This window comes from Myotis daubentonii, chromosome 13, assembly GCF_963259705.1.
Source record: "Myotis daubentonii chromosome 13, mMyoDau2.1, whole genome shotgun sequence".
NCBI lineage: Eukaryota > Metazoa > Chordata > Mammalia > Chiroptera > Vespertilionidae > Myotis > Myotis daubentonii.
The window spans coordinates 28,180,856-28,197,288 of NC_081852.1; the positions used below are offsets into that span (position 1 = coordinate 28,180,856).

General features: G+C 36.8%; 1 protein-coding gene across 2 annotated transcripts in view; it reads left to right on the forward strand.

Annotated features, from left to right (window-relative positions):
- Positions 1 to 16,433, forward strand: part of RTKN2 (rhotekin 2) — a 72,480-nt gene that overhangs the window by 37,656 nt on the left and 18,391 nt on the right. For both annotated transcript variants that reach the window (XM_059662609.1, XM_059662610.1), the window contains 3 exons: positions 2,615 to 2,709; positions 11,457 to 11,563; positions 12,480 to 12,611. In XM_059662609.1, the coding sequence (XP_059518592.1) occupies positions 2,615 to 2,709; positions 11,457 to 11,563; positions 12,480 to 12,611 (334 nt within the window). The remainder of the gene's footprint in view (positions 1 to 2,614; positions 2,710 to 11,456; positions 11,564 to 12,479; positions 12,612 to 16,433) is intronic.

The window sequence follows — 16,433 nt, forward strand, 5'->3', positions numbered from 1 at the left end:
AAACCTTTTTTTTTTTTTTTTTTTTTTTACGAATGGGGCTAGGGGGGCCGGGGGACTAATTGTCTAACACTAGGGAAAAATAAGAGCTAATTATGAAAGGCACTGTAGATATTTGTTCAGGGTAAAATCAGGAGAGAATGGCCACTCTTTGAGTATAAGGCTGGTGCCTCTTAGCTCTAGCAACAGTGGAGATTTGTTGATACTTAATGAACTTTTCCAAATTGTGCATATGAGTCTGACATTATACCAGTTACTATATTCAGAATATAACTTGAACTTTACTCATGCATTGTTTTGTTAAAAAAAAGTTTTGGAGACAGGAAACATATATCTCTGGTTTATGATGGTTGCATATTAAGATCAAGATAAACTAACTTATCATTCTGTATGCTTTATACAGCAATGTATGTCAGTTATTTCTCAATATAATTGGAAAAACAAAAAACGAGGTGTTCTCAAAGTGAGTAACATTCTGTGGGATATAGCATTATTTACTAACGAAGCACATGCATTGCATACTTACTACATGTATAGAAATTTTTCTTTGTAATAGAGATTTTATTGAAGATTGAGTAAGAGACAAAGAAGGTTTATGAAACATATAACCTGGCACAATTAATAAAAATTTCCTTCAGACTATTCTCTTTTTCTCCAGAGTTCATCTATATTTCTGTCTGTCCATCTACCTGTCCTCTTTTTCTTTTTAACAACATGCTCCTTAATGTTTTGAATGTTTTATTTTGGAAAATTAAAAAGTCATGAAAGTCTTAAATTTAAATTGCTAGCACAGAAAATACAATTATTTGAAACAAGAATTCATTTTTTATCATACAGAGTGTCAGGATATGAAATGTATCATCAAAAATTTCAGATGCCTTGGCAATAGCGCTACTTTAACATAAGAAAAAAATAGGATTTGTAATGAAATCCCCCATTTCCTGATACTATAGATAAAAAGTCCAAATCTTTAAAGTTGATAAACCAGAAGGAGATTTAGTCCTTCCCCAAGAAATAAATATGAATCAGATTCCATCACTACCCTTCTTATGAACCTTCTCCAATGACTTCCCATTACACTTGGAATTAAACCCACCCTTCTTCCAAGGCTCACAGCCTTAGGTGAGCTAATCCCTGCTTGTAGTTCTAACCCTGTGTTGTACCATGTTTGCCACCTGCTCACTATGCTTCAGCCACACTCATGTTTTTTCAGCCTCTCTTTGCACATGCTGTTCTCTCTGCTTAAAATGCTTTTCTGCGTTCTTTGCTTGTCTTCATCCTTTTATTCATAACTGTTAGCTCTTCAGAGAATCCTTTCCAAATTCCCCTATCTAGAATAGCTCCTCAGTATTCTCTTACCTTTTGTTTCTTTCAAAAGACAAAAAAGAGTTGCATTATAGCTTTCAAATGCCAATATTTGATTTATCCCTCTACTTGCCCCCCCCCCTTCTGCATCAGAATATAATATTGAGTCTTGTTTATTGTCACCTTACATAAGACTTGGCAAATATTCAGTGTTCAGTTAATATTTTTGAATGAATAGAGATCCTTCTGAAGAAACATTTGTAAAGTAAACCAAATAATTTTCAGGTTTTCTTATGATAAAATAGCATAAAGAGGTAAAGAGGATTAATCATTTATGTTAACTTTAGCCTGTCATTCATAACATCTGAATGTGTGTGTTTTTCATTTTGGTAAAAATACATAAAATAAAATGTACAATTTTAACCATTTTAAGTATATAAATCAATGGCATTAAGTATATACACAATGTTGTGCAACCATCACCACCATTCATCTCCAGAACTACTTTATTTTCCTAAACTAAAACTCTGTACCATTAAACAATAGCACCCTGCTTCTCCCTCCACTCAGCCCCTGGAAATCTACTTTCTGCCTCTGAATTTGACTTTTCTAGCTACCTCATATAAGTGGAATCATACAGTATTTGTCCTTCGTGACTGATTTATTTCACTTAACATAATGTCTTTGCATTTCATCCATGCTGTAGTCTGTATTAGAATTGCCTTCCTTTTTAAGGCCGAATAATTTTCTATTGCCTGTATATACATTTGTTTGTCCATTCACCCTTGAATGGACACTTGGGCTTCTTCCACTATTTGGCTGCTTTTCATGGGTTTACATATATCTATTGGAGTCTCTACTTTCAGTTCTTTGGGTTATATACCACAAGTAGAATTGTTGAATTATATGGTAATTCTATGTCTCTTGAGGAACCATGATACTGTCTTCCATAATGGTTACACCATTTTATATTACCATCACCACTGTACAAAGGTTCCAATTTGTCTACATTCTGGCCAACATTTTTTATTTTCTATTTTTCTTTGTTGTTATTTTTTTAGCAATAGCTATCCTAGTGGCTTTGAAGTGTTATCTCATTGACGTTTTGGTTTGCATTTTCCTGATCACTAGTGGTCTTGAGCATCTTTTCATGTCTTTATTGGCCATCATATCTCTTTTTAGAGAAATGTCTATTCAAGTCCTTTGTCCATTTTTTAGTCAGGTTTATTTTTGTTGTTTTTGAACATCTAAATATTTTATGCAGTAGGAATTATACTAGAGTACTGAAAACGTGTCTCCTCCTCGCTTTCAGTGGTGCAAAATATAATTTGCTAGCTCATACTACACTGACCTTGGAAAATGCTGAGGACAATTTCAAGACCCATAATCTGTCTATTAATGGAAATGGTAAGTACAGTCTGTATTTTACTTATTACATATGTTATGTTGATATATATGTGGTGAGAGTAATAACTTCTAATTTTAAGATGTTCTCCTGGAGTGGATATTGGCTTAAATAATGTAGGCATGAGTGATTCTGTGGGTTTTCCAAATATGTCCATCCCTTTTCCCCAAAAGTGAACAGTTTATTTTCCTCTCTCCATGCTATTTGCCAGAGATTTGTTTGTGAGGCTAGCTTACAGAACAGAAAGATTTTGTATATTCTGAATCCTTGTCTTTGACTTGAAATTGATGACTTCACCACCTTCTAGTTGGCAATAAGAGACCTATCTTATTTTTAAATTTGAAATTGAGGAAGCCAACCCTTCTGTTGATAGCAGAGTATATAAGAAAAGGTAGGGCTAAATTAATCTTAACCCTTTTCTCTCTGGATGATATTGGTAGTTGTAGTTTATCCAAAAGAAATATGTAGCAATATGTAGAAGTAATTATTATAGTTTACATGTTATATACTATTGTGAGAGGTATAATAAAATCTACTATGATTGTGGATTTTTCTAGTTCTCTTAGTTATGTCTATTTTTGCTTTATATAATTTGAGCCTTTGATATTTGATTCACACAATTTTTAATTGTGTATTTTATTCCACTCTTTTGCCTCAAACTGTACCTATTTTTATGTTTTAGAATGCTTCTTCTAGCAGGATTATATATTAGATTTTAATTTTTATCCAATTTGACAATATTTATGGGTATTTTTTTTATTGGAGCATTTAGTCATTTTGCTTCTAATACTAAATAGTCTATAATCCACATTATCCTATATAATAAAAGGCTAGTATGCTAATAGACTGAATGGTGGAATGACCAGTCACTATGACGTGCACTGACCACCAGGGGGCAGACACTCAATGCAGGAGCTGCTCCGTGGTGGTCAGTCTGCTCCCACAGGGGGAGTGCCGCTCAGCCAGAAGCTGGGTTCACAGCTGGCGAGCACAGCGGCGGGGGCGGGAGCCTCTCCTGCCTCTGCTGCAGGTGGGCGGTAATGAGCAAGGGGTCCTGGACTGCGAGAGCCCCAGACTGCAAGAGAGATGTCTGACTGCTGGCTTAGGCCTGCTCCATGTTGCCCCGAGGGGTCCCCAATTGTGAGAGGGCATAGGCCGGGCTGAGGGAGACACACACACACACACACACACATACACACCTACCCGCTCAGTGCACTAATCTTGTGCACCGGGCCTCTAGTATTAAATATTTGGGTTTAAATCTGCCATCATATCCTGTGTTTTTTCTGTTCTGTCTTGCCTTCTAAAGGACCAATAGTTTCATCATTTCAGTTTTTCCTTGTCTAATTGAAGCTATAATTCTTTTTTTAAAAAATATATTTTATTGATATTTTTACAGAGAGGAAGGGAGAGGGATAGAGAGTTAGAAACATCGATGGGAGAGAAACATCGATCAGTTGCCTCCTGCACACCTCCTACTGGGGATGTGCCCGCAACCAACGTACATGCCCTTGACCGGAATCGAACCCGGGACCCTTCTGTCCGCAGGCCAACGCTCTATCCACTGAGCCAAACCGGTTTGGGTGAAGCTATAATTCTTTTTCTCATCTTTTAGAAATTACTTCTAGAAATATTATTAATAACTAGAGGCCCGTGCACGAATTGGGGTCCCTCAGCCCGGCCTGTACCCTCTCCAATCCGGGACCCCTCAGGGGATGTCAGACTACCTCTCGAAATCCAGGACCACTGGCTCCTAACCACTCGCCTGCCTGATCGCCCCTAACCCCTCTGCCTGCCTGCCTGATTGCCCCTAATCACCTCTGCCTCACCCCACAACTGGGAGCTAGGATTCCCTCCTCCGGCCAAGCGCAGGCACTCAGGACCCAGGCTTCCGTCCCTCTGGCTGGCCGCAGGAACCCAGGTCCTAGGCCGGCTTTGCCTGGGCCAGCCTCAGCTGCAGATGCTGGCTCCCGGGACCACGGGGCGGGCGGCTTGTCCCTCTCCCGGGCCGCAAGCACAGGCACAGCCGTTGGTGCCCGGGACCGCAGGGCATGTGGCTTGTCCCTCTCCCGGGCTGCAGCCCCAGCTGCTGGCACCCAGGACTGTGGGGCACGTGGCTTGTCTCTCTCCCAGGCCTCAGGCACAGCCGCTGGCACATGGGACCGCGGGGCGTATGACTTGTCCCTCTCCTGGGCCGCAGCCTGGCTGGTCCCCATTTCTTTCTCCCCAGTGTTGAGTGTCTGAGCCATTTTGGCATGACAGCATGACAACCATTTGCATATTAACTCTTTATTATATAGGAGACTTATAAAGTGTAAAATTAAGAGATAGTTTTACTTTTCCCTTGGACAATGCAAAGACTTTAGAACAGTTAAACTCCATTTCTCTGACTTGTGTGCTATTGTTATATATTTTAATTCTGTTTGAATTTTAAATCTCACGAGATGTTTTATGCACTTAATGTTTATTTAGATTTGCCTACTACATGTTTCTGTGGACTTTACATCTGGGATAATTTTCCTTCTGCTTGAAAGATAATTTAGAATTTCTTTTAGTATGTTCTGCTTGTGTCATATTTCTTGGTTCTTTGTTTTTACGTGAAGGGTTTTTTTTGTTTTGTTTTGTTTTTGGTGTTATAGACATAATTCCACTATCTTATGGCTTCTTTTATTAGCTGTTGAAAATCATTTGTCAGTGAGTCACTTCTGTGAAGATAACTTTCTATTTTCTCTTAGTCTTTGGTTTTTCTAAGTTTCACTACGACATAGTATAGAATCTATATATGCTGCTTTTAGAAAGACCATGTCTGAGTTTCTCTGTGCCCTCCCATCCCCACCTCCAGGCAATGGGAATTCTGGGCAGCAAGGTTGGTTTGCTTCTGGCTTACTAGTATTCTATTGGTGATTCCTTATGGATATTAGCTTAGTATGAGGAAAATCTCGCATTAAACTGCTTCAGTTGTTCAGAAATCAGGAAGCAGATTTGTTTTACTTCCCTCATCATGCAGAATCATTAAATCATAATTTCAGATTTGCTGGGATTGGCAAATGCTATCAGGACAAACAGCTTCTGTACTTACCTCACTGGTTCTTACTTATTTGATTTGTACTGGTAATTTCTTATATTATTATGGGAAAACACTTTTAAACTATAGTTAATTCAGCATTTTCAGTAGTTTTCAGTAGGAGTATTGGTCTGAACTGTCTAGCCTTCTGTCACTCAAAACCTGAAGTCTGCAATAGTATTAGAATTATCAGCTTAATCAGAAAATTTGACAAATGAAATTTGTTGTACCAGACACTGCTTTATGGTATTCTATTCAGCCTTCAAAAAGAAGGGGATTCTACAGTATGTGACAACATGAGTGAACTTTGAGGACATCTATATATATAAAAGCCTAATATGCAAAGTGTCCCCTTGGGAATTCTACCGGGAAACTGAGTTCGATTGCTTGCTATGATGTGTGCTGACCATTAGGGGTCGGTGCGGAACAGAGGAAGGCCCTGTCCAGCAGCCAGGGAAGAGAGGCTCCAGCTGGCAGCCAGAAGGCCCCGATCGACCCTGATCACCGGCCAGGCTTAGGGACCTTACCTGTGCACGAATTTCGTGCACCAGGCCTCTAGTAATAACTGAAATAGCCAGTCATAGAAGGACAAATACTGTGTGACTGCACTAAATATGGTATCTAAAATAGTCAAACTCATAGAAGCAGAGGTGGTAGCATGGCAGTTACTAGAGGCTGGGGGAGGAGGGATGGGCAAGGGGTATGAAGTTTCAGTTACACAAGATTAATACGTTGTAGAGACCTGCTGTACAACACAGTGCCTACTGTGAACAGGGCTGCATTGTACACTTGGAAATCTAAGAGGGTTGATCTCCTGATACATGTTCTTACCACAATAAACAGAAATAAATAAATAAGCAAACAAGTACTTTTAAAGCAGTTTTTATTCTTAGTCACTGTGAGCTGTTCTTATAAAGAAACAGTGCAATAAAGTGGTTAATAATGTGGCTGTCAGCCTCGGATTCATATTCTATTTCTACCACTGGCTAGTTCTGTGGCCTTCGCAAGTTCCTTATTTTGTTATCGTTTACAGTTTACAGATTAGGAAAGTACAGTTTAGAGACCATAACATACTAAATCATACAGCTAGCAAGTGGTTGAGCTAGACTTTAAATAACCCCGGACAAGCTGTGCTCTTTCTGCTATGCTTTCTGCTCAGGCATGATTCCTGCTAAAGCAACTAAAGACTCAAAATACTACCAATATGTGAATAATGGACTTGGTGTTGAAAGGCCCCATTCTTTCAACCAAATCATCTGAAAAGTTGTGGAAAGGAATAAAATTCATAAAGGAGGCACCACTTTTAGCAATAATTCCCCAATTGTCTTCAATGTTCTATAAGATACTACTAAATTCTTCTGTAATAAAATGCTCATGTGCAAATAAGCATGGGAACTGTGTGGGTACACAATAGATTAGCATATTAAAGACTGTGAGAAGACCTATGCTTAAAACCCAAACTACTGACTTTGGAACTTGTGGGTTTCCCTTGAAAACAATTTAAGAAACAATAACCTTTATGCCTAGCTCTTTATGTTATAGATATATTCCTAGAACTGTGTTTAAATTAAAACCTTGAAATTAAATTTTATAATTAAAATGAAAAAAAAAGCCACCTATTTTTTTTTCATGAATATAAGTATGTTAATATAGTGGGGTTTTCCTAAAGTTATCTTAATATCTTCCAAAACTATAAAATTAAAAGGAAATACAAGATTTTTGAAATTTATAACTCAACTTTATTCTTGCTAGTTGAAGGGAAAAGCCAAAATGATATCTTGAGGTTTATATTTGTCATCAAGAAATTTTTATACTTTTTGTGAAACTGTGAAACCACATTGTGCAGATTGACTCACATAGAACTGAGATGTTATCTGGATTCTTTTTCTTGCCTGTGTATTGTTTTTGTTGTTGCTGTCATTTTTAAACTCCATTTTGTTCCCCATTTGAAAGTACAGATGAATTAGATAAAATCTTTTAGTAATGAAAAGTCAAACTGCTCTCACTTCCTGTTTCATTATATTGTGTCCTAATACCTCCCTTGGCTAGAAAACAAGAATTAAGTATTTTGATTAAATGGTTGCGTAAGGACTGAGAGACAGCATTGAGAAATGGAAAGGATATGGTTTGGGGAGTGAGACTACCCTAGATATGAAATTATGAGAAGCGTCTGTTATGTGCGAGACACAGTGATAGATGTCATTAACACATCTTATTTGATTTTCACCACTTTCCTACTTAAGATTGGAAGTATTTCTTTAATGAGAAATTGATACTGAGATAGATTAAATGATTAGCAAGATGCCATATTTCTTGTCTGATGTAGAAAGAAGCTGTGACTACATCTTATTCCACAGTGCTCCTGAGCTGAAAAGAAACCCGATTGCAGGGTATGTCGCAACGATTCTACATCCAATCTCTCTTTTTAAGGACTGCAGTCAGGAAGAAATTATTCTTCTTGGTGGCCCATGAAATCTGAACTTATTCTATCAGAAAAACACATTGTTACATGTGGTATTTAGGGTCCAGTACATTACTGATTGAACAAACTTTATGAACTGGTCTGAAAACCTAATAATCATTTATGATTCTACTTTTTTAGGAAGTGCTTCCTAATTTAAAAACAGTAGCTTACAGATATTTAGAAGTTTAATTATTAATGAATCTTGGATTACTTATATAAAGAAATTTCCTTTTAAACTTTAAATTCATAAATCACAAAGTTAATTTCAGATGTGTTACTCAGATACAATTATAGAGTTTTTATTTTATTTCCTGACTATTTTAGGAAAAAAGATTCTTATTTATTTATAAATTTATTTATTTATTTATTTATTTATTTATTTATTTATTTGGGGACCATTTCCTGTATTGTATTTATGCATTTATTTTTCCCAGGTTAAACCCTTTATTTCTGAAAGATAGCATCTTTAATGGGGTATTAATAAAAAAGATTTGAATAGTCTCAGACAATTCGTTGTGTGCTATTCTATAATAGAATATTGAGCAGGTAAGTTAATAAAAAAACCTCTTGTTTTACTTTGTACTCATCATTTTAGGCTTGTCTCTTGTTTCATTTAACTGATGTATGAAACTTTGGCTACGTTGCATCTATTAATATATTAATTGTATTTTTATCAAAAATATTTTTTTTCCAGAGTTAGTAAGACATTTGGGGCAATAATAGTAAAAGCCAATGGCTAGTTATTTTATAGGTACTACCAATAGGGGTCAGTGAAAACTTGAAAAATCATTTTTGTGTGGATAAGGCACCATATGCTGGATTTTTATTTATACCCTGATAAACAGAATAAATCATGCCATGCTGTCCTTCCATATAGATTTGAAGGCTTTATACTTACCTGTACACACACTAAAGAGATATCTTAATGTTTTTTGAAAGAACTTTTTTTAATCATTTGCAAAACTTATAGAAAAGTTACAAATTGAATGTCAAGATCTTTTTACACACCCCCCCCCCCAAAAAAAATATATGAAAGCAAGATGCTTACATGGTGCTCCATTACCCCAAAAAATGTTTATATGTATTTCCCACTAAGAGGACATCCGGCTATATCACTGCACCACCCAGATCAGGAAATTAATAATACATTACTGCCATTTAATTCTCAGACTCCAGGTGTTGCTTATTGTCCCAGTAATGTTCCTTATGACAAAGGGATCCAGTACAGAATCACAAACTGCCTTTAATTATCATGCCTCCTTTGTTTCTTTCAGTCTGGACCAGTTCTTTAGTCTTTCCTTGGCTTTTATAACCTTAACACTCTTACTCGCCATAGTTATTTTGTAGAAGGTCCTTCAGTTTGTATGTCTGATGTTTTCTTGGGATAAGATTCTGGATATACATTTTTGGCAGAAATATCACAGAACTGATGCTGTGTTCAATGCATCCATTAGGTGGCATATAATTTGATTCATTCAATTACTGATGATGTTCACTTTTATTGCTTAATTAAGGTGGTGTCTACCAAGCTTTTCTATTGTAAAGTTACTTTTTTGTTTCCTCTTTTGTAATAAATACATATTGTGTGTGTGAGAAGGGGGGTACATTGAAACACTGTATGTTATTTCTTATTGGACTTTCAATTTATTCATTGATGTTTTTATAGCAATATGTACTCAGGTTTCTCTGTTTTGTTCAATGCATCATAATCTGTTAATATTATTGTTTATTTTCAGGTTCAAATTGTCTCCAGTTTGGCCAATGGGAGCACATTAAAGATGGCTTTTGTGTTTTTTGACAGGTCTTCATCATTACTAAGAACTCCCTTGTTTTATGGCATAAGATATTTCAGACCCATCATGTACTTTCCCTGCCCCAGCCCTGGAATCAGCCATTTCTCCAAGGAATGCTGATTCTTTTTAATGGACATAATATTTAGAAGACATGACCTGGGCTCTAGGTATATTTACCACGATTAGAGTGTTGCTTTTCCTAGCTCCCCTCACTGGACAATGTTACATACATGCATATATATTTTGCCATGCATTTCTTAATCTCTATGTGTTGAAAACCATTTCACACCAGTACATCCAATTCTAATCCAACATCACAGAGAGTTTATTCCACATATTTTAAGTCCTTTCTCTCACAGTGAGAAACCTGTTTTCTATTATCTTTAAGGTTTTTTTCTTCTTTCATCAGTCTCCCTGAAAGCAACCATTTCCCCATCTTCTTTACTTCTTCTTCTTGGGGCAGCCCCTTGCCCATGTGACACTCTCCCGCTCAGGCTTTAACTCCCTGTGCCTGGTTGCTCTCACCCTCTTCCCATGTGGACGCCCTTTTCAGCACCTGTACTCTGACACCCATGCCCAGCTGTCCTTCTGCTTGGATGTCCTTCTTACTGAGTTCTGACACGCTGTTCTGGTCATTGAATGTGTGGATTGCTTCTTCAGACTCTGACTCCCATAGCGGGGCCATCCCCCAAATATACACACTTGTCTTACTCTACTTAGATTCTGATACCCTTCTCACTGTACTCAGGCCTGACTCCCTACACCAGGGCATCCCCTGAGCAGAGATCTCCTTTGACCTCTAGGCTCTGCTCCATGTGATCCGTCCTCAGCCCATTCAGGCTTGTGCCAGGCAGCTTTCTTACTCAGCCTCCCTGTCCTCTGGCACCCAGCTGTGGCACACCACAGCTCCACCTCCCAACCCCAGCACAGATGCCCAACTTGGTGAACACCTAATGGCTCAAAGCTGAATTGTAAGGGCGGGCGGGCAAGGGGTGGGGGGAGAGGGAGAGAAAAGGCAAAAAGGTTTATTAAATTATTATCTTAAAGTTGTGCTCTGAAATATTTTATTCAGAGGATCACTTTGGTAATTATTATAATGAAAGTCAGAAAAAATAGAATTTGACATACAAAAATTACTTTATTAGATTTTTTCGTATTAAATGAGTTTACTTATATGCCCTGCTGATTAATTACTTTAAGATCAAACAAGAGATCAAGAGACTAAAAGTTCCCAGTCTATTCCAGGTGATAGCATGCTATAAACTATTAGCTTAATATCATCTCTTATTTGATTTTGTCATTAAAGATGGTACTTGTATTTGAGTAGGATGTTCTTATGTTAAGCCAAAAAAATTGTAAAAAGAAGAATATGTGTAATGACTTTAAACAGATATTTGTAACTTGACTTTTTCCTCCTTTTTTAAATAGAGGAATCTTCGTTTTGGCTGCCCTTATTTGGCAACATGTGCTGCCGGTTAGTTGCCCAGCCAGCTTGTATGGCTGAGGATGCATTTGCAGGATTTCTTAATCAGCAGGTTAGAGGATTTTAACTATTCTACAGTAATTATAGCTCCAATTTAGATCTTAATCCTAATATTGAGAAGTATTTTTAGAGTCTTCTTTTAAAAACAACAGTTTTCTCATTTGACGTAGTCCGGGGAATTGGGAGGGGAGACCTGGGAATGAGCAGGGAGGGTCTAATGCAATTTGGATGGCTAAGGAGCTACCTCTCCAGGTTCCTCAGCTTCATGAATTGCAGCAACAGGATAATCAGCAACAGAGGACTCCTTGTGGAAACGGATGAGGACTGCTCAGCACCTTTCTCATAAGGCCTTTCTGGCAGACAGCTTTTGGCACAGTGTAGGCCTCTGAGCTTCCAAAGCGGCCTCTGTGCCATCTACTCCTGATTTATTTATAACCATAGTTATTTATATTCAGTAAATAATTAATTATGGGCTCCAATGAATCAATAGCATTTTCTAAAAGATTCCATTAAGAGGAAAGAAAATTTGCATTCTTACAGGGTCGTCAACATTTTCCAGTGCTCTAAGAACAGTAAGGGAAAATTATATTTTGAATACCAAGTTATTTTTATAACTTTCCTGAGTCGATGAATTGCTGTGGAATTCTTAGTACTCATTTTTAATAGACGAGCTTTTTAAAAACTTCATTGATTTATGATTTTATGTGTGTAAATGTTATGTGGTAATTATTACCTCCATTTTGCTTATTTAATGCTTTTGAGAATTCCAGACCTTTATTCTCTAATGTTAAGCTACTCCTTGGTTCTGGGCTGTTAACTCCTTATATAGTAAATTAATGGGTAACTATCACATTTAAAAATTTTAAAAAACTAATTTAACTTTGATAATTTAAGTATTTTGTTGAATTTAGAGTTAAGATGATGAGTTATGTTTTAAGATTGATTCTTTCTTGATTTTTTTTCCCCAGCAAATGTTAGAAGGTCTGATTAGTTGGAGAAGGTTGTATTGTGTTTTAAGAGGAGGTAAACTCTATTGTTTTTACACTCCAGAAGAAATTGAAGCTAAAGTGGAACCAGCTTTGGTAGTGCCCATTAACAAGGTAAATAAAATGCTATTTTAAAAATAAAAATAAAACATTTAATGAAGTTTGTCCATTTCCATACAGTTTACATTGTTGCCATCTTATAAAGAAAAGGGAAGTACTGCTAAAAATAGGTTAGTTCATAAAGGGAATTAATCTTATTTTTCTTTCCATTATAGAGCTAATTTGGTAAAGGAATTGCTGTATATTTCCTTAAAAAGCATAGTTATTGGAAATCTATACCAGTAAATAGGTTTTAAAGCAGAGAATATAATTCCACATTAACAGGATTTTAAAATTTTCCAGGAATTTATTTAATTGAGAGATTATATAAACATAAATTGTTAGCTCATGTTACAGTGATATTCTCTCTAGTTAATATTTAAATGAATCCATAGAAAGACATTTCAGAGTGGGATTGATGGGCAGTTGTCCAGCCTTCTGTCAGAACAGGAAAGCCTGACAGTTAATTTAGAATACATGAATGCTTACACTGCATTTAAGAAGTAGTACTACACCACCTAGAGAATCTATCAAACACACACACACACACACACACACACACACACAGGTTTGATACAAAGATGATTAAAATTTATTAACAAAATTTTTATCCATAAATCTATAAGAAAACTTTCCACAATAAGCCAGACTTATCTTAAATTTATCTTCATCCATCATCTTAGTTTAGTGTTTATTAGAGGTCTCTCCCCTGCTTTTTAACATTCCTTCTAGAGAATAGAATAATGGCATTTCTAGAGCAGAATGTCAGCTTTTCTTTCTAAAGACTACTTAATTCTTTCTAGTTGTTTTAATTTGCTTGCCTTTGGAGTGGTTGAATTGAAATGTATGATAAAATATGAGCCATCCCAGCTTTTAACTCTGCATATTTTACTTGTTTTTAAATTTTCTTTTGGATGAAAATGTGAAGTGGTATGTCCCGAAAAATATGTAGATACTGGTTTGCTAATTTATCAGGACTTGAGTTAATTTCTATGATCTTTTCCAATAATAACATATGGTCTGTTTCTATCCTGCTTTTGGAACTTACACTGCTTTTCACTTAAAGGAAATCCTTGTATAATTAAGTCCACTTAATATGTCTGTTTTGTGTATTGGAAAGATTGGTAATGCTATTAAATAATATACCTCAATATAACAACATAGTGAATTTATTTTTGGTTTAGAAAATTAGGTTTATGAAAGTACAATTTTATTATTAGAAGTTTGATATAATTTTTTATTATTTGCCAACCTTTAGTTTTGTTTAAGCAGCATTCACTTTCCTCCACCTTATTAGTCTTCTGAAAATTCCAAATATTCAGATATACAGAAAAGTTGAAAGAATAGAATAATGAACACCTGTGTACCCTTCACTTAGATTCTTTATCTATTGTTAACATTTTGCCACATTTGCTTTCTCTCTAAATAGTTTAAATTTTTTTCTGAATCATTTCAATATAAGTAGCAAAAAGCATAACATTTTTTCCCTAGAATATTTCAGTGTGTTCCTCCTAAAAACAAGGACATTTCCTTAATAACAATATTATTAGCACACTCAAGACAATTATTGTTGATAAAATACTATTATCTAATATACAGAGCAAATTGCCCCAATCATCTTCAAAATGTTCTTTCTAATTTTTATTTATTGTTTTATCCAAGACCCCATCAAAGATCACAAATTGCATCTGGTCACCATGTCTTTTGTTTGTTTCCTTTTCATCTAAAATTGTGCCCTTGCTGCCTTTTTTTTTCTTTCTTTCTTTTTGTCTTTCATTACATTGACATTTTTGAAAAATCCAGGCCAGTCCCCAAATTTGCATTTGACTAATTATTTCACTAGATTTAGGTTGCATTATTTACAATATGTTTTTATTGACTCTAGAAAGAGAGGAAGGGAGAGGGAGAGAGAGAATGAAACATTGATGATAGAGACATCCATCAACTGCCTTCTACACACCCACCACTGGGGATCGAGACCACAATTTGCATGTGTGCCCTGAATGGGAATTTCTCTCAATTCATGGGACGGCGCTCAGCCTACTGGTCCACACTGGCCAGAGCTAGCTTCAGTACTTTTGGCAAGAGTTCTACATAGATGATTTTTGTCTAACCTGTTTAGCCAGCTAGGTAGTAAAAATTGAATTCTATGAGTTTTTTTAGTATCTATTGTACAGTAGAATATGGATAATAATAAACCAAATTAAAATGTAATTTAAACAAATATTTTTAAAGTCATCTGTTTTATTTGAAAATAGTCTTCAATGTATTCTTTTTACTTTATGACAGCTCTTTAAGATAGTCAGAGAAGGCTGAAGCCAGCCCTGTTGTATAGGTATATTATTTCTGTTTTTCAAGTGAAGAAATATACTCAGAGGAGATAGAACTTGTCTAGCTAATAAGGAAGATTGTATAGCACACTCTCTTTGTAATGGGTAGAAAAAAAAAGTCAGGCTCAATCCCCAGCCCCAGTAGAGGCATGTGTGGGAAGCAATCAGGAGGCAGCCAATTGATCTGTCTCTCTCACATTGATGTTTCTCTCCCTCTGTCTCTCCCCCTCCCATCCACTCGCTCTGAAAATCAGTGGAGGAAATATTCTCAGGTGAGGATTAACAACAAAACAAAACAAAAAACACAAAACAATTGTGGGCTGTGTTTCCTGTTCCTCATAGATTGCTGGACTAGATTTGGAAGCCAAAACTTGACTTATTCCTATCTCCATACGCACTCGTAAGTCAGTTTTGAAAGTAAAAAGTAGCTCTGGAATGAGGTTCTGATCCTGAAACCTCAGTCTACCTCTCAATGCAGTGCTTTAGGACAGTTATAAGGGAATTCCTCTATTGTTGCAGGCAGTATATCTTTATTTTCTTGTCTGATGGCAAGGGTCTAATTCCTGAAAAGTGCTTAACAATGTTTACATGGCCTGACTGAATTGACCTTTTTCAATTGTGGTAATAAAGCTGATAACCTAGCAACTAATAGGATTCTGTAGTCAATCAACTCCATTATTAAGATGATTGAAATCAGCATTCTTAGAAATCCCAGTGGTGGCTCTTCAATTGACCATTACAAATTCACAGGAAAATGGTGAATCTAGTAATTTGTATAAACTCGCCTTAGACTTGGGAACAGCATAGGTTATCTTTGACCCTGAGAACCGATGACAGATATCTCTTACGTCGTTTGTGACTTTTGTCTAAAGTACAAAAGGGAATGTAATATTAAACTATGACGTAAGATTAAGGTTGGGAAGGTTAATATCATTTACTGGTACTTGCTAATCTCAAAGATTATACAGATGGGAAAGTCTTCCATTCTCTAGCTTTGCAATATTGTCATCTTAATTTTTTCCATCGCGAATTCCTGCCCTTTCTCTACAGAAACTTTTCTTTCTGCAGTTTCTACTTCCACCTCAGGTTTTCTTTGAACTCTTCTATTCACCTGAAAACTTCACTCTTAACAGTAAATTCCACTGGTCTCCTTGTTTACTTGTGTCAAATATTAACTGGGTCAAGACATTTATTTGTTAACTTATGAAAACACAACTGTTATATAATTACTAGGGGCCCGGTGCACGAAATTCGTGCACTGGGTGTGTGTGTGTGGGGGGGGGAGTGTCCCTCAGCCCAGCCTGCCCCCTCTCACATACTGGGAGCCCTTAGGCGTTGACCCCCATCACCCTCCAATCGCAGGATCGGCCCCTTGCCCAGGCCTGACGCCTCTGGCCTAGGCGTCTGGCCCGGGCAGCGGGGACCTGCAGTGGCAGCGGGGGGCGCCGCGATCGCGCGGGCTCCGCCCCTGCCCCTGCAGGACGCCTCTGGCTGAGGCGTCCGGCCC